Genomic DNA, 18585 nt, shown 5'->3' with positions numbered 1-18585 from the left:
TTTTTAAATCCAAAGAGAAAAAAAAGGCAAAAAATAAGTTTCCAGAGTCAAAAACTGCAGATTTTATTTTCATTCCTTGTTTGAATGAAACCATCAGAACTCTTAAACTAAAAACCCTCGTTAGACGTGTTCGTTTCCATCTCACCCGCCAAAACAAATCTCACATCAAAGTGGAGGAAACTTCACAGACGCTGCTGCATGAATAATGAAACTATGATGAAGATGATCAAAGGCTTCATCCTCCTCCTCCTCGTCAGCTCTGACATGTCTGGTTTTAGTTTGTTGCTCACAGTCCGACATCAGGAACGTTTTGTCGTTTTCTTCCAGTTTCACTATCTACTTTAACTTTAACTGTAACATTTGATTCAATGATTCATCAACTAAGTAGATTAATTTTCTTTCAATCAACTAAAACTGATCAATTGATTAATCGTTGCTGCTTCAGTCAAAACAAACTTTTTTTTAATATGTTAAAATTGAACTTTTCAGTATTGTGTTTTAAACCCAACATGTAATTTCTGCCGTTCGGCGTCTCAATCAAAACAATAACATAAGACGGAGTGTGATGATGGTGTGAAGCAGCAAGGCATCATGGGAGTTGTTGTTGAACTACCAGCTGCTCCCAGTTAGGATTCCTCCAGTGTTGATGGTTCAGGAGGTTTTTTTTCTCCAGAATAAACAGACGCGCTGATTAAAACCAGTAAAAACACTGAATAAAGCAGTTTCATGTGAAACATCAGTGTTTCTCTGATGCTGTTCAGGACGTGTGGAGGCTGAACGTTAGCCGAGCTGCTGCTAATGTTTGTTCAGCTTGTTCCTCTGATAACTGAAGATCCAGACGTCCGATGACTAAAATCCTTCATCTGGTTAAAAGATTCAGTTAAAAACGACCAATGTGGCTTAAAACTGGATAAAAAGTCCATTTAGAACAGTTTCTGGTAACAACCTCAACGCCGACGTCTGACAGGCGACCAGATGAAACGGATCAATACTTTGATTACAACTACAGATTCCTCTGAGTTGGAAGGTTGTTGGAAACTTTTTGGATAATTTAAGTTCAACAGAATACATCACATAGGTCTAGTAGTTTATAGACATTTTAAGATGGAAACGTTTCATATTGAGCCTTTAAAGCTGATCAGAGTATTGATGCTGAATTAAAACATGTTTTATGGTTGTTGTTACAACTCAAACAACAACAGCTGAGACGGACAGGAAACGAGACAGATGGTATAAACTCACTAAGACTAACCAATCAGCTACCAGCTGATTATACTGATTATATAAACCAAACTTCTTTCATGGTAAAACAAAACCTGTAAAAAGAGTGAAATATTCCTGAGAACTGATCAAACTTCAGGTCTGAAGTCGTCTGTACTGACTTAATGCAGATTATAACAAACTAAATGATGTAAATCTGAATATTCTGTTTAATATCAAACCTCGTATCAATACTGTACAAACATTTTTTATTCAAGAAATGAAAACAATCATGTTTTTACTGATTTTGTGACGTCAGCTGACTCAAAGTGACCTTCACGTCTGTAAAGGTCATTTTCACCACATTGATCACGTGACTTTAGGAAACGAGGACAACTTCCTGTGATGTTTTTCTCTCTGCAGGATGATTTTTAATAGAAATAAAATCAGTCTGAAGGCTGACGGAGGTTTTGGAGAATCAGCAGGAGCGTTTTTTTGTTTATTTATATTTTAAGCATATAACTGAATAAATAAATAAAACAACAGTTTCTCTTTATCTTCTGTCCTTTGACCAGAAACGTCTCAGATTCTCACTTTTATCACATTTAGCAGCATTTTATAACAAGCTGATGCTTTTCTCTGGCAGCTTTAAACATCTTTAATTATGTTGCTGTTATTGTTATGACTTCTCTCTTACGTCATATAGACTGTTTTTAATTTAATTTTTAATGACTTTACTGTCCAATTTAAAATATTCAGTCATCTGTCGCCTTTGTGTCGGCAAGGAAAAACCTTCTCTAACGAATTTCCCCCAATATATCGATTTACAGATAGCAGGATTAAACCATATATATTAAACCATATAGATTAAACCATATATACTAAAACATATAGATTAAACCATATAGATTAAACCATATATACTAAAACATATAGATTAAACCATATATACAAAACCATATAGATTAAACCATATATACTAAAACATATAGATTAAACCATATATACAAAAACATATAGATTAAACCATATATACAAAACCATATAGATTGTACCATATATACTAAAACATATAGATTAAAACATATAGATTATACCATATATACTAAATCATATAGATTAAACCACATATACTAAACCATATAAATTATACCATATATACTAAATCATATAGATTAAACCACATATACTAAACCATATAGATTAAACCATATAGATTAAACATATAGATTATACCATATATACTAAACCATATAGATTAAACCATATAGATTAAACCATATATACTAAACCATATATACTAAACCATATATACTAAACCATATATATTAAACATTATAGATTAAACCATATAGATTAAACCATATATACTAAACCATATATACTAAACCATATATACTAAACCATATAGATTAAACCATATAGATTAAACCATATATACTAAACCATATATACTAAACCATATATACTAAACCATATAGATTAAACCATATAGATTAAACCATATATACTAAACCATATATACTAAACCATATATACTAAACCATATATATTAAACATTATAGATTAAACCATATATACTAAACCATATATATTAAACATTATAGATTAAACCATATATACTAAACCATATATACTAAACCATATATATTAAACATTATAGATTAAACCATATATACTAAACCATATATACTAAACCATATAGACTAAACCATATATATTAAACCACATAGATTAAACCATATAGATTAAACCATATACACTAAACCATATAGACTAAACCATATATATTAAACCATATAGATTAAACCATATATACTAAACCATATAGATTAAACCATATAGATTAAACCATATATACACTAAACCATATATATTAAACCATATAGATTAAACCATATATACTAAACCATATAGATTAAACCATATAGATTAAACCATATAGATTAAAACATAGATTAAACCATATATACTAAACCATATATATATTAAACCATATATACTAAACCATATATATATTAAACCATATACACTAAACCATATATACTAAACCATATAGATTAAACCATATAGATTAAAACAGATTAAACCATATAGATTAAACCATATATACTAAACCATAGATTAAACCATATAGATTAAACCATATATACTAAACCATATAGATTAAACCATATATACTAAACCATATATATATTAAACCATATATACTAAACCATATAGACTAAACCATATAGATTAAACCATATAGATTAAACCATATAGACTAAACCATATATATATTAAACCATATATACTAAACCATATAGACTAAACCATATATATTAAACCATATATACTAAACCATATAGACTAAACCATATAGACTAAACCATATAGACTAAACCATATAGATTAAACCATATAGACTAAACCATATAGATTAAACCATATAGACTAAACATATATATTAAACCATATATACTAAACCATATATACTAAACCATATAGATTAAACCATATATACTAAACCATATAGACTAAACCATATAGATTAAACCATGTAGATTAAACCATATAGATTAAACCATATAGATTAAACCATATAGATTAAACCATATAGATTAAACCATATAGATTAAACCATATATACTAAACCATATAGACTAAACCATATAGATTAAACCATGTAGATTAAACCATATATACTAAACCATATAGATTAAACCATATATACTAAACCATGTAGATTAAACCATATATACTAAACCATATATACTAAACCATATAGATTAAACCATATATACTAAACCATATAGACTGAACCATATAGATTAAACCATACAGACTAAACCATATAGATTAAACCATGTAGAGGTATAATTTTGTAGATACAGGTTTTTCCATACTGACTCGGATTGTCAGAGGATTGGTTGATTGATTGATTTGTCTCTCCTGTGAGATGATGAAGGTTTTAAAGGAAATGAATCCAACCTTCATCTTCTTCCTGTCACCCTGTAAATGTCCAGTGTGGACAAATCAAAGGCAGTAATGTTATAACTCAACATGTGGAAGATCGTAGACTCTTTCATACCAACACACCTTTTCTCCTCACACAGAAAATCATTGACTAACTTATTAACCTGATTGATTGAATCATCAGAATCGTGTTAACAGGAGAAAATGTACAAAAAACAGAAAACAATACAAATAATCAAAGCTTTATTGATTTTAGACTTTTTCAAAAACGGGTTACAAAGTTCTTCAGTGATGAGAATAAAAATGAGTTTGTAACAGAAAGTGAAGCTTCTGTTGATCCAAAATACAAATAACATAATAAATCTGTAATAAACCAGTTTGTAACAGATCAGTGAAGATGCTGAACTCAGTTTCTCTTTTATTGTTTCATTTTTAAATTATGTATTAAGAGCTGCAACAATTAATCAGTTAGTTGCAAACTATTTTTAATTTAATCGGTTAATTGTTCTGATTTTTTTTTAAAGAAAAAGGTTCAAATTCTCTGATTGCAGCTTCTTAAATGTGAATATTTTTGGTTTCTTTACTGTCTGACAGTAAACTGAAGATCTTTGGGTTGTGGACAAAACAAGACATTTGATGACGGCGTGTTGGACTTTTATAAACAGTCATCGACATTTTCTGACATTTTATTGACCAAACAACTAATCGATTAATTGAGAAAATAATCAACAGAATAATCGTTAGTTTGCAGCTCTATTATACATATTGTGTGTATAGGAGCACCTGTTTAATCTGATGCAATCCAACACAGCAGCTCTGATATAAATTCTACATCATGAAGCTTCTACATTTTCAGTTTTTGTTGACGTTGTCAGAAAGGTGATAATTCTACTTCCTGTTGCTGCTGGTGTACCGGAGTGTTCATAATATTTTGTCCACCCCATTAACGTACATGAGGATGAAAGAGAAGAAAACGTTGTTTTAATGAGATGTTGATTTTATGAAATAAAGTTTCTTGTTAAACAGAATATTTGTTTTGTAGTAACGAGTTCTTGTAACATGATAAACTTCTTGTTCTAACGTGAAAACACTGAGATGATGTTTCTGTTTTCCTGGAACAAACTCCAAACACCGAACCATGTCCTGCAGTCAGACTCCGTCCTGCGCAGGAGGAGAGAGGGAGTGTTGCTACAGTAGCTAGTTACCATGGTAACCCCTCCACAGAGAGGTCAGGGGTCGACAGGACGTCCTCTCTACAGCTCCGGTGTCCATCCCACTGCGTCCGGCTGCATCTTCTTTCGCAGGTGAGGCAGGAAGGCGTCTCTGTAAAACACCTGCAGCTTGGACACCGTCTCCTCCCACAGGTCGGGGTCAAAGGTCACCGGGACGATGGCCGTCTCCTTCAATGTGAAGACGGCGAGGTCGGCCTGCTGAAGACCCGTCACTGCCAGCTGACACTGAATCTGAGTGAAGTAACTGTGAGACGTCTTCAGACGGTAGACCGGAGACTGGGACAGGAAGACAAGGAGAGGACAGGAAGTTAAGGACAAGGAGAAGACGGGACGTTAACAGCAAGGACAAGACAGGAAGTTAACAACAAGGAGAAGACAGGAAGTCAATGACAAGGAGAAGACGGGACATTAACGACATGGACAGGACAACAACAAGAAGACAGGAAGTTAACAGACAGTTGTGGACGGTAAAATGTTTTTTTTACCGTCCCAGGCTCCCGTCCGTTCTCGTTCTGTATTTCCAGACAGAAGGCGGGGTCGTCCCTGCAGGCGTCCTCCACTCGTCTATGTCTGTGTTTGTAGGGACACTTCACCTCCAGGCAGAGCAGCCGTTGGCTGGTCCGGCTGTCCGTCACGATGCCGTCGGGGCTGGCAGCCAACCAGGGCCTCTGAGCGTCGATGAACAAACCGCAGTCCTGAACGGAGACGGAGCGACGCAACGCTGCGCTCTTCAGTTTCTGCAGGTCCACAGAGACACCAGACAGGTAGAAGAACAAGAAGACAGTATATCATATATTAATAGTGAGTATATATTATAATACGCTGATATGTTATTATAATAAATGGATGTTATGAACTGAATAGCGTCTAATAATTTCATCATCAGACGGGTTTGTGAGACACACCTGGTACCTGCGGACCACCTCGGCCTCCATCTGGACCCCCCAGCTCATGGCTCTGGTCTGGATGCGCCGCTCCTCACCTGCCGGGTCACAGTCAGGTTTATCGTGAAAGATTCAAACATGCTGCATCTGTGTGTTCAGTTTGTTTGCGTCAGCAGGCCTCGTGAATCCAAACAAAACCAAAATCCATGAAAAGTTATGATTGATAAACATTTAGGACTCATGGCTCATAAATATATACATTTTTACATTTTAGTGTCACAATTTTAATCTTTCATATATATATTATATAATATTTTATTTTTATCATTAACTTTTAAACTCTTTTTCTTCTTGATGAAAACTTTTCACAGCCTCAGACTGACGTTACATGTAAACAGACAGAAGGTGAGTTGAAGACTTTTTATAAAATAGTTTCTATACATCAGTATTTATACAAACTTTATCTTGTGTGATGTAAACTAAACATTTTGGGTTCTGGACTGTTGATCAGACTAATGACTATTGTCTTGATTGATCGTATAGTTTATAAAATGTCAGAGACGATTAATCAGTTATCAAACTAGTTTCTGATCAATTTTCAGTCGATCAACTAATCAATTCAGAATTGACTGAAGTCATTTAAAGACGTCACCTTCAGTTTTAGGACATTTTTACTGTTTTCTGACATTTCGCAGACCAGATGATTGATCGATTAATTGAGAGAACAATCAGATTTTTCAATAATGACAATAATGGTGAGGGGGCGTGGCCTACCTGTGATAGCAGCCAGGTAGGAGGGGGGCGGGGTTTTGCTCTTCCCCTGAACAAAGCGGCAGTGAGCGATGCGGTGAGCCACAGAAGCTGTGATCCGGTTCTTCCTCCAGGTGAACCAGTCCTGGTTGGTGCTCTGTCCGCGAGTCAGAACCTCCACCTGCTCCACCACACACCTGTCCAGCCTGACGCCCAGACCCACAGGGACCTGCTCCGGTCTGGGAGGATCTGCTGGACGAGGATCTGGATCTGCAGCAACTCTCTGATCCGCTTTCTTTGTCTGTTTCTGGTTGCGTCTCACTGCAGGAACCGGATCAACCTGAGCAGTCTGATCAGCATCCTGGTTCTGCTGGACTGCTTTAATCCCAGTCTGAGCTCCAGGTTTGGTCTTGTGGGTTTGTCTGGTTCCTGTTTTTGCTGGTGCTCCAGTCTGGATGGTCGGGTGGTACCGGACCTGAGGCAGGACGGGCTTCTGGTTCTTGTTGGTTTGTTGATTCTGCATTTTCATGTCGTCTTCATCGAAGCAGAAAACAACTGAATCAGACTGTGAATCATTTCAGACGCAACAAAAGTCTGAATTCTGGGACTGAAGTCAGAGTTTTATTAACAGCTGAGACAATTAAATTTACCTATCTAGCTCATGGCTTTTATTTTGAAAAACCTGAAGCTCGTGACCGGATGGTTTGACTTCCTGGCTATTTTATTTTAAGCTGCTGTCCAAAAGTCTTCAGGTTGGTTTAAATCAGGAGTAAACAGGTGAGAGTTTCCTTTAATGCTTCAGTCTGTTTCACTCTGACAGCTCAAACAAACACGACGCGCTTCTCACCAGACTCCGTTCAACAAGTGGCAGAAAAGAAGTTCTTCACTAACAGGCACAAGTTCACCTGCTGGAAGAGCAATCCGGGTATTTAACGGATCGTTAGGAGCTATTCTTGTATTCGGCACCAAACTAATAAAAGGAGAAACACTTATTTAAAAGAAATTCGATGTTTTTAACTGTTGACCCGCGTCGTCTTCTTCCGCAGAATCCTTTGTAATCTGGTCAGAGATTCACCAGTAAACCCAGTATAAATGTTTCTATAAAGTCACCTGAAGGCCGAATAAATCAGAGTGTTCAGTCCGCGGAGAAAATGGCTTAAATTCTGTGATACAGCTCATGAATAAGCGCAAATAAGGAAGGAAGCATTAAACTGTCAGATTCTTGAATGAAGTTTGGTGTAAAATACATGCTGGTCTTACTGGCCTGATACGCCCTAAACCAGCATGTATTTTAGTGTTTAGACGTTCAGTTTATCTTCAACTGTTTTTAATTAGACACTCTGACTGTGCAGCTGTAACTAACTAACTACCTTTATTTACGTCTATAGGGTTTAAAACGTGTAACTTAGATATAAAGCAGATCTTACCTGTGTGTCAGTCTGTCCGAATGAAACCTGAAGTGAAACTGTGACTCATTATCCCGTGACTGTAACCCGGACATGTCCCGGCTGCACTTTGACCTGAATATTTGCCGATTTTTCGGTCAATGACCCGTTATTGATCCTGATTTTGGAGTTATTTATGTAAATCAGAGCAGACGGAGGATCTGAGCTCGAGCTCACATAACTATTTTCAACCCGGGAAGCCGCCATGTTGGATAAACAGTAGTAATGAGCCTGTCCAATCAAAAAAAACGACACTATATCAAATAATTTACACTGTTTAATTGATTACATTAGTGCTTCTGTATTCTTTGACTGTAGGTCGTTATATCAGTCATCTGTTAGATTTGAGTGACAGGCGCCATCTGACGGCTGTAGTAATTATGACCCGGGAAAAGATTTTTATTTTTTAGGATGGCGAAGTCACGACCCGCCCTACTCTGCCTCTGATTGGCTTACCCTGATATTCTTTCCCTAATCCTAACCAATCTCACTCCTCATGCCCAAACCTAACCAACCCAATCAACGAAGGCAACCGGTACTAGCCAATCAGAGGCAGAGGAGGAAGGCTCATGACTTCACCATCCTGGGGGAAAAAAATGGCACCCGCGGAAGGTAAAAGCTGCAGGAGCCCGCGGTTCGCTTCCCGCTCCGACCGTCAGTGTCACGTTTTTAACCGTCGGGACATTTTTACCGCATTTTATTGCGTTTATTACCGGAATGCGGTGTTTGCTGTTGCCGATGGTTTCCACGTTTAACCACGTTTTAAATAATCATTTTAACCCAAACCATGATCTTTCTCCAACTCCAACCACGTGGTTTTTGTGCCTAAACCTAACCAGACTTTAACCACACACACACACACACACACACACACACACACACACACACACACACACACACACACCCACCATAAAACATTATTATATCGTTATTTTAAGTGATCTGTAAAGCGGCGTATTACGCTCCTGACTTGTTGGTAGAAATAGCTGATTAAAGTCACTTTCAATCGTTCTCTCAACCATATATACGATATAATTGACGTTGAATTTTAATATAAAGTCTTTATAATTACTTATAGTAATACAGTGGAGAAGACGTCAGGATGGCCGAGCGGTCTAAGGCGCTGCGTTCAGGTCGCAGTCTCCCCTGGAGGCGTGGGTTCGAATCCCACTTCTGACACATTCTCCTTTTCTTAATATTCTCCATTCAGATTTGTTGATTTAAGTATTAAAAGTTTCCTAAGAGTTGTATGAAATGTGTTACTGAATGAAGTCGATTATGTCACCTTTAAAAAAAACAAAAAACTAGTGATGAACTTCGATCAAAAACAACATGCAGTAGGGGAGACCAGGGATGGTTGTAACACTTTCAATTTTTCCAATCAGGAGCAAGTTACAATTCACCCGATTCACTCTGCACATGCTCAGTTTAGTCCTTGTTCCACATTTCAGAAAGAAAAAAATAATTCTTCATTTATTTTTGTGATTCTGCTTTGTAGATAAACTCATCAAACTTAAATCATGTTAATTATTTGTCTGTGTAGATATCTTTCATGCAAGTTGTTAGTGCTAATGTTTTATCTGTAAGCTAGTTCATGGCTACAAGAGTCTGAGTTAGCTACAACCTACCCCAAGCAAACATTTCATCGTATTTAATACGTTTACTTTGACTTTCAGTATGCCGAGGTCCTGGAAGAGAAAGACTGACGGCTTCCTCTCAACATTTCGAAGAGAGCATCAAATGATGTAAAAAAGCAGAGAAAGTCCATCAGATCTGCAGCAAAATGTTGTATGATTGTGTAAAGAGAGGAAGTTAGAAGAGAAGGAATCAAAGGAACTTCTATGTGTAGGTTAACATAGTGGAGACAAAGTCTTCACTGATGAACCAGAGGAGGACTGTGACTCTGTTGATGAATAACATACTTGACACACACACACAATATCTTACGTTTTTATCACAATCCTTATTTCATAATGTTACAACTATGGCATCAACTGTCACATTTAACTTCTTGTGTTTGAGACTAAACCATTTTCAGTTTGTGTTGCAGAGATAACAGCTGCATCATTTAATAGCAGACACACGTCGCTAGTTTGCATCACATTTTGAATGCATTGGTTTTAAAAAAGCTCCAAGCTACAGACAGAAATGTCAAAAGTGTGACAACCATCCTCGGTCTCCCCTATTAAGTCAGTTTACAGTCAAACACATGAGACATAAAACTGAATCACAGCGTTGAAACAAGATTTTACCAAAATATGTAAAAATAACAGAAAAGTTTTAATTGTTGGACTGCGATTTTTTCATCAATCAATCTGCCAATGATTTTCTCGTTTAGTCAATAAAATGTCCGAAAATATACAAAAATGGCCTTTTTAATTTACCTGAGTCCGAGGTGTCATCTTCAAATTACTTGTTTATTCTGACCAACGATCCAAAACCCTCAAAATATTTATTAACATCTTATATGACAAAAAAGCAGCAACTCCTCACATTTATGGAGCTGAAACCAGATGATGGAAAATTTACTGAAACCAACTAATCATTGCGCTACTGTTATGGAAGCTCATTACATTAATAAAAATATTAATTTTAAGGCAACATTATAAGATGCTACATCAAAAATGTGACTTTTTATCCTGTAATTTGATTCATAAATATCAAATTTTGCTGCATTAATGAGAAAATATATCTGTTAGGTTTTGTCTTGATTATTCCTGCTGCAGTCACAGAACCAAACACAATCAAATTATCATGAATAATCGTTCATAAAGAGTTAATAAATGGTTTATAACTCTCTATAATGTAGTTATAAGCAGATATAAGTGTTTATGAATGTATTCATCAATAACTATAACTCCTCCCAGGACAGTTGCTGCTGTATAAACAGATCATTAATAATATAATAAAACACAGCTGTAATAATATAAAATGTCTTCATGACAAATAGTGAACATTTTAATTATTTTTTATGATGTTTTTCAAAGTTTTTCTTTTTTCACCTCTAAAGATTCTTCAGAATCAAACAGTCTGACTGTGTCTGTCAGGTTTCTGCCCACCTGGAGGGGTCCTCCTGCAGCTCCTCATGTCGGGGTCTCAGGTGTCTCAGGTGGGTCCTGGTCTCTTCCTGAGCGGTCTGGACTCTGCTCTGAACCTCAGCGTGTTGTCCAGCAGGAGCGTCTCTCTCATCATTAACTCCAGTGGGCTGGAGGACGTTTCCTACCCGCATTTGGATGGCCTGCAGGTCCTCCATGTCCCCGTCCAGGACCGACCTCACGCCCCGCTGGGACGGTACTTCGACCTCGTGGCGGAGCGGATCCACCAGAACCGGACGGGGACGACTCTGGTTCACTGCAGCGCCGGCAGGAGCCGGTCCCCGTCTCTGATCATGGCCTACCTGATGAGGTCAGCAGACACTCACCTGTCACTGTTACTAACCCTGGAGGTCAGAGTTCAGGTCTCTGATGTGGTTCAGCAAGTAACTAAATACACTACTTAAGTACTGAAGTACAGTTTAGAGGTACTTGTACTTTACTTGAGTATTTCCATGTGATGCTACTTTCTACATTTCAGAGGGAAATATTGTACTTTCTACTCCACTACATTTATTTGACAGCTTTAGTTACTTTTCAGATGAAGATTTGACTCAATGGATAATATAACAAGCTATTAAAATACAACACATTGTTAAAGATGAAACCAGTGGTTTCCAACCTTTTTGGCTTTTGACGTCTTACAAAAAGCAGTGTGTAGTCGGGGTCACATTTCACATGTCTATGAGTTGTTAACAGCTCCACCAAATAGTGATTTTTCCCTCTAAACTTCTCACATGCTTTCATTTCAATAAATGTTCAAATGATCCAATATTTCAGCAAAAATCAAAGATTAGAGAAAAAGTCCAAAAACTGAAAACAGATTTGTGTATCAGAACTTTGTTTTTTCTTCTTTCCTCTCCCATTAATCATCTCACCACCCCTCAGATTTATCTGCTGACCCTTTGGAGGGGCCCGACCCCTAGGTTGGGAACCACTGGACTAAACTAGCTAACTGTATATAAAGTAGTGTAAACTAGCTCCACCTCCAGCAGCTACAACAGTAACATGCTGCTCTAACACTGATGCTTCACTATTAATAATCTAATGATGTCATATATAATAATATATCAGTCAGAGGGACCAAACCACTACTTTTACTGCAATACTTTAACTACATCAAGCTCATAATACTTATGTACTTTTACTGCAATACTTTAACTACATCAAGCTCATAATACTTATGTACTTTTACTGCAATACTTTAACTACATCAAGCTCATAATACTTATGTACTTTTACTGCAATACTTTAACTACATCAAGCTCATAATACTTATGTACTTTTACTGCAATACTTTAACTACATCAAGCTCATAATACTTATGTACTTTTACTGCAATACTTTAACTACATCAAGCTCATAATACTTATGTACTTTTACTGCAATACTTTAACTACATCAAGCTCATAATACTTATGTACTTTTACTGCAATACTTTAACTACATCAAGCTCATAATACTTATGTACTTTTACTGCAATACTTTAACTACATCAAGCTCATAATACTTATGTACTTTTACTGTAGTAGGATTTTTCTTGCAGGACTTTTACTTGTAATTGAGTATTTTTACATTGCTGTATTGGTATTTTATACTGCAGTAAAGTACTTCTTCCAGCTCTGGGTTCTGGTCTCTGTGTTGCAGGTTTGGGGGTCTCAGCCTGCGTCGGGCTCATGAACAGGTTCTGGAGCAGCGGCCGTTCATCCGACCGAACGCTGGTTTCTGGAGGCAGCTGATGGACTACGAGAGGAAGCTGTTCGGCAGGAACTCGGTCCGGATGGCGATGACGTCCGGCGGAGTCCTGCCTGAAGCTCTGGAGGACACGAACACCACGGTGGCGTACTGCGTCAACATCTGAACGACCACAAACTAATCAGACATTAAACACTCTCATTGTTTTGTTTCTTCCCTCTGAGCTGCAGCGGAAACAGCTGAATGTTTCCACACCTGCAAACTTCACTCACAATGTGGCAGAAAAAGCAAATTCTTTGCTTCTTGTTTGTCAGTAAGAGATTTAGATACTTCAGTGATGTCGGGATTATTCTGTTTGACAGTTAAAGGTGTAAAACAACAAACTCAAGTCGGTGTTTTCTATTTTTTAATGAAAAGAAACGTCCAGAAACATGTGGCTACCTGATAAAAACTGTTTTTAAAAAACATCCTTTTAACTCTATTTTCTAAATCCTCCATCAGTTTGTCTGAATGATGTATTTGTGCAACTGTTACACAAATATTTAAGTTTAAAATGTTAAATTCTGTAAATGAGATTAAACAGATGCTGCTGTTCAGTCCAAACTGGTCTCATATCTGTTACTGATCAGATCAGCCGATCAATTGATCAGGTTTCTTTTTAGTAAAACTACTGAACTAAGAGCAGAGTTGGAATAAACAGATCTGCAGTTTGTGAGTGAAACACTGAAACGAGCTCGGCTGTGATTGGACAGAAACGATGTAAAAAAACAAATCAGTTTATTGTGACAGAAGAAGAAACGATCAGTATTACAGTCAGTACGTCAGTCAGTACTGCAGTCAGTACTACAGTAAGTACTACAGTAAGTACTACAGTCAGTACTACAGTCAGTACTGCAGTCAGTACTGCAGTCAGTACTACAGTCAGTGCTACAGTCAGTACGTCAGTCAGTACTACAGTCAGTACTACAGTCAGTACTGCAGTCAGTACTGCAGTCAGTCTTTGTACATCATTAACACTGCTGGATGGTGTGTAGTAGGTTTGTGTATTTTGGATTGCTTCTCTTTCTTGTTTTGTGAACACACTGCAAACTAATTTCCCTCGGAGATCATAGAGTTAATCTAATAAATCATGCAAAGGTATTCCAGTAGAGCTGCAGGATATGAATATAGAGCTGCAGGATATGAATATAGAGCTGTAGAACATGAATATAGATCTGCAGAATATGAATATAGAGCTGCAGAACATGAATATAGAGGTGCAGAATATGAATATATAGCTGCAGAATATGAATATAGAGCTGCAGAACATGAATATAGAGCTGCAGGATATGAATACAGAGCAGCAGAATATGAATATATAGCTGCAGAGTATGAATATAGAGCTGCAGAATATAAATATAGATCTGCAGAATATGAATATAGAGCTGCAGGATATGAATATAGAGCTGCAGAACATGAATATAGATCTGCAGAATATGAATATAGAGCTGCAGAATATGAATATATAGCTGCAGAGTATGAATATAGAGCTGCAGAATATGACTATCGAGCTGCAGGATATGAATACAGAGCTGCAGAATATGAATATATAGCTGCAGAGTATGAATATAGAGCTGCAGAATATGAATATAGATCTGCAGAATATGAATACTGAGCTGCAGAATATGAATACAGAGCTGCAGAATATAAATATAGATCTGCAGAATATGAATATATAGCTGCAGAATATGAATATACTTCTGCAGAATATGAATATAGATTTACAGAATATGAATACAGAGCAGCAGAGTATGAATACAGAGCTGCAGGATATGAATATAGATCTGCAGAATATGAATATAGATCTGCAGGATATGAATATAGAGCGGCAGAATATGAATATAGAGCGGCAGAATATGAATATAGAGCTGCAGAATATGAATTCAGAGCTGCAGTATATGAATATAGTTCTGCAGAGTATGAATATAGAGCTGTAGGATATGAATATATAGCTGCAGAGTATGAATATAGAGCTGCAGAATATGACTATAGAGCTGCAGGATATGAATACAGAGCTGCAGAATATGAATATAGAGCTGCAGAATATGAATATAGAGCTGCAGAACATGAATATAGTTCTGCAGAATATGAACATAGAGCTGCAGAATATAAATATAGAGCTGCAGAATATGAAGATGAGCAGCAGAGACCAAACAGCAGCAGCAGAGACGCCTGACAGGACGCCTGAGAGGACGCCTGACAGGACGCCTGAGAGGACACCTGACAGGACATCTGACGGGACGCCTGACAGGACGCCTGACAGGGATGCCTGACGGGACGCCTGACAGGACGCCTGACGGGACGCCTGACGGGACGCCTGACAGGACGCCTGACGGGACGCCTGACGGGACGCCTGACGGGATGCCTGACAGGACATCTGACAGGACATCTGACGGGATGCCTGATAGGACGCCTGACAGGACATCTGACGGGACACCTGACGGGACGCCTGACGGGACGCCTGACAGGACGCCTGACGGGACGGGACAGTGGTGTTGAGTTGTCCTCAGAAGACAGACTGAAGGACTTCTAGAGTTTTGTACTAAAACATATTTATTTCTTCTATAAATTGATATTTAGAGCTCAGTCTGTGTCTATAAAAACAAGGAGTGGTGAACGTGACGAGGGGACGTCGGGACAGACGCTCCCGAAGTGATCAGGTGGTGTGACGGAGGCTCTGCAGCAAACAATCAGATCTCTCCACATAAACGAGCTGCATTTACTGTTATTACTGTGTATTTCCTGTTTGTGTCGGTGTTGTTCTGCTCGTGTCGTCAGTCTCTCTGTTGTCTGTCGAGTGACAACAAAAATGAACAGTTTACTTCAGAAACAAACAGTTTTATTGACAGTCGTGGGTCCAAAACTCTTGAAGGGACCAAGCGAACATATATGATATTTTTGAGACTCAAGATGCAACATTCAGTTACATCGCAGTGGAATTTATATTTTTGTGTCAAATTCATTATTGTATGAAGATAAAAACCTTTTCGACGTGTCATCTGGTGAGTCTGAGCTCTGCTGGACTGATGACTTCATCTTCTATTAAACAGCCTTAACTCTTCCTGAAACACTGAAAACCTTCATCAGCAGCAGTTTCAGCTTTTTATCCAGTAAAAACTCCAGTTTGAGGATTTTCTGTTTGTTGTTGTTATAAAACGTTTTGTGGGCATTTCTCCTTGTTTTTGATAACCGATCGACTAATTGATCTTTTAATAGAAAAAGTGACAAATACATTTATTTAACATCTTACATTTGATGTTTGGTTTGACAGAAAGCATCAAACCAGCAACAATGAAACGTGGATGCTGTGAAAAGGTTTAAAGCAGAGTTTCCTCCAGGAAGCAGTGGAGCTGAGGTGATAAACGTCTTGTGATTAATTACGTTTGTAGATGAAAACCGAAACAATAACCAGACTCATTACATATGTGGAAATAGTTGTGTGAAGATTAGAAAGCTAGAAAAGTGTAAAAATGTTTTATGATGTTTGTGGAAAAGACTGCAGGAAACTCTGGAATATTCGGTTGTTTCTCACGTTAAAAATCATTTCAACTCTGTGGTTAAAGCTCATTTTGTTTCCATTAACAGGAAGTTAACAGACAGACTTTGGTTGAGTTCAGTCTGCATCAATATTTCAAACTCAAATTAAATGTTGTTTTGTCACCTGTCGAACCACTAGGTGCTCAGGCCCTAATAAAGGAAAAACTGCAGTACAGAGCAACAAATTTGAGTTTTGATTTTATTTTTCTACAGCACTTTATCACTAAACTGTCACCCTCACTCCATTTTTTTCCTTCCCCTCATAGGTCATCCCCACCACTGAATTATAAATATAAGACCTATAATTATTGTAAAATAAATGATAATAACACCAAACTTCATACAAAGTTTGTATATAATGTACTGTATGTCCATAAAGGCAGAGGAGGTTGATCCTCTTCTATTTTTTGAGAGGCAAAAGGGAGATCAAAATATAAAAAAAGAATATTTGGTTGAAATAAACCATTACAAATCTCAGTATTATTTATAAAGTATTTTTTCTCTCTTCTTTGGAAAAAATCCATAACTGAAATTCTGTTTAAAATTCTTCAACAGCGACACCTGCAGGGCAAGAGGAGAAAGAGCAGTGTGTGAAGTGGTGGGGGGCCACAATTGGTGGAGGTGGAGTGGGGGACAGAGGAGGACGGTTGCCTGCTGCCCTCCGCAGGGCGGGATCTCTTACATTGGACTTAATGTATTTCTTTTTTTTCATGCTAATCTGTGATTGGCCATGACACGTAAAATGACGCTCCAAGGGAGGACGTCCTCCCTTACCAATCAACAACCAGAATGCAATATTGACATTGAGTTGGTCCAATGATAGTTTCCAGAATTCATCTTCAATTCTCTCCACCGTAAGGCAGAGTAGCAGCAGTAGATAGCTTCTTGCTTAGTCAGTGCAACAGCTGGCTTGTTGTAGCAGCCTGAAGGACTCTTTATACATCCATGGAAGGACTGTTAAGACTGTTGTTAAGCTAACGGGAGAAATTATCTGGACTGTGCAGTGCAGCAACAGCAGGACACCGCCAGGGAGGCTGGAGAGAGAAGCAACCGGAGAAACAACCAGGAGAGTTAGCTTGTTTGTCATTGTTGCTAATGATATCAGACTGGGTAACCAGCAGCCATAAAGTTCTGTTAACTAACATACAAAATGACCAACAGCCACAAATGGACGTTATGACATGAATACTTTATCTCCATGAAAGAAAGAAGAAGACGTCAGATAATGTGAGTCAGATACAGCTTCTCTCTCTCTGTCTCTTTGGTCGCTAATTATATCTCTGATGGTTAAATGTCTCTCTGTGTGGCATTTTTATGTTTTTAATCCCCTTAACAAGAATGCAGCAGAGATCATATAATGTGTTGTGGGTAAGATTAGTTTGCTTGTTGAAGTTACAGTGAGCTGTCTGGACTCACTCATTCATTTGTTTTTAATTGAGTGGTTGTTCAGTCACCTATTGATGTTGTGTGATTAGTGAATGAGTGTGCAGGAGGTCTGGCTGCTGCTTCTGACAGTTTCTTTAGTTCGTTTTTAAGCTGAGTCGTATATTGAGTAATAAGCTTAAAGTAACTAGAATAACAAGTGTTAACTAGTGGTGTAACGGATTGTAGTTCATCCTTGATCCATATGGATCGCCCCCCACGGTTCGGCAGGCATATGAACTGTGGATTAATTGCTAAATTTAATGTCTCATTTAAGACAAAGTAAACAAACTGCTCTAAGTACAAGTCATGGGCAGACAGCGTGTCGCTA

At 37.5% G+C, this 18585-nt stretch overlaps 2 protein-coding genes and 1 non-coding gene across 10 annotated transcripts; 2 read left to right on the top strand and 1 right to left on the bottom strand.

Annotated features, from left to right (window-relative positions):
• Positions 1 to 4388: 4388 nt before the first annotated feature.
• Positions 4389 to 8852, bottom strand: LOC122983770. 3 transcript variants are annotated; one of them, XM_044353876.1, is made up of 5 exons: positions 8452 to 8852; positions 7049 to 7589; positions 6296 to 6372; positions 5876 to 6127; positions 4389 to 5666 (listed from the first exon to the last, which is right to left on the bottom strand). In XM_044353876.1, exons 2-5 carry the CDS (start codon positions 7551 to 7553, stop codon positions 5412 to 5414), a joined length of 1089 nt encoding a protein of 362 aa, XP_044209811.1. In that variant the 5' UTR covers positions 7554 to 7589; positions 8452 to 8852; the 3' UTR covers positions 4389 to 5411. The 3 variants fall into 3 exon arrangements, with proteins under 3 accessions (XP_044209811.1, XP_044209812.1, XP_044209810.1); XM_044353877.1 differs by having other exon boundaries at positions 7049 to 7579; XM_044353875.1 differs by having other exon boundaries at positions 7049 to 7558; positions 8452 to 8850.
• Positions 7609 to 14044, top strand: LOC122983789 (dual specificity protein phosphatase 14). 6 transcript variants are annotated; one of them, XM_044353909.1, is made up of 4 exons: positions 7609 to 7801; positions 10146 to 10314; positions 11517 to 11874; positions 13209 to 14044. In XM_044353909.1, the coding sequence occupies exons 2-4, from the start codon at positions 10311 to 10313 to the stop codon at positions 13420 to 13422; spliced, it is 576 nt and encodes a 191-aa protein (XP_044209844.1). In that variant the 5' UTR covers positions 7609 to 7801; positions 10146 to 10310; the 3' UTR covers positions 13423 to 14044. The 6 variants fall into 6 exon arrangements, with proteins under 6 accessions (XP_044209844.1, XP_044209847.1, XP_044209848.1 ...); XM_044353912.1 differs by having other exon boundaries at positions 7610 to 7801; positions 10146 to 10214; XM_044353913.1 differs by lacking the exon at positions 10146 to 10314 and having other exon boundaries at positions 7610 to 7801; positions 11480 to 11874.
• Positions 9566 to 9648, top strand: trnal-cag. The gene has a single exon. It is a non-coding gene; the product is annotated as a tRNA-Leu (tRNA).
• Positions 14045 to 18585: the final 4541 nt, after the last annotated feature.

The sequence above is a fragment of the Thunnus albacares genome, chromosome 6 (assembly GCF_914725855.1).
Source record: "Thunnus albacares chromosome 6, fThuAlb1.1, whole genome shotgun sequence".
Classification (NCBI taxonomy): domain Eukaryota; kingdom Metazoa; phylum Chordata; class Actinopteri; order Scombriformes; family Scombridae; genus Thunnus; species Thunnus albacares.
The sequence above is the reverse complement of the archived record's forward strand: the minus strand, read 5'-3'. Positions and strand labels throughout refer to the sequence as shown.

What these genes read in the sequence shown, in the direction of transcription:
- LOC122983770 (XM_044353876.1), bottom strand. Translation starts at nt 7,553, where the DNA reads ATGAAAATGCAGAATCAACAAACCAACAAGAACCAGAAGCCCGTCCTG. An exon ending in CTACCTGGCTGCTATCACAG is followed by an intron (nt 6,373 to 7,048) that starts GTAGGCCACGCC and finishes GTGACCCGGCAG; the next exon opens with GTGAGGAGCGGCGCATCCAG. An exon ending in ACGGACGGGAGCCTGGGACG is followed by an intron (nt 5,667 to 5,875) that starts GTAAAAAAAACA and finishes TTCCTGTCCCAG; the next exon opens with TCTCCGGTCTACCGTCTGAA.
- LOC122983789 (XM_044353908.1), top strand. An exon ending in ATCATGGCCTACCTGATGAG is followed by an intron (nt 11,875 to 13,208) that starts GTCAGCAGACAC and finishes TCTGTGTTGCAG; the next exon opens with GTTTGGGGGTCTCAGCCTGC.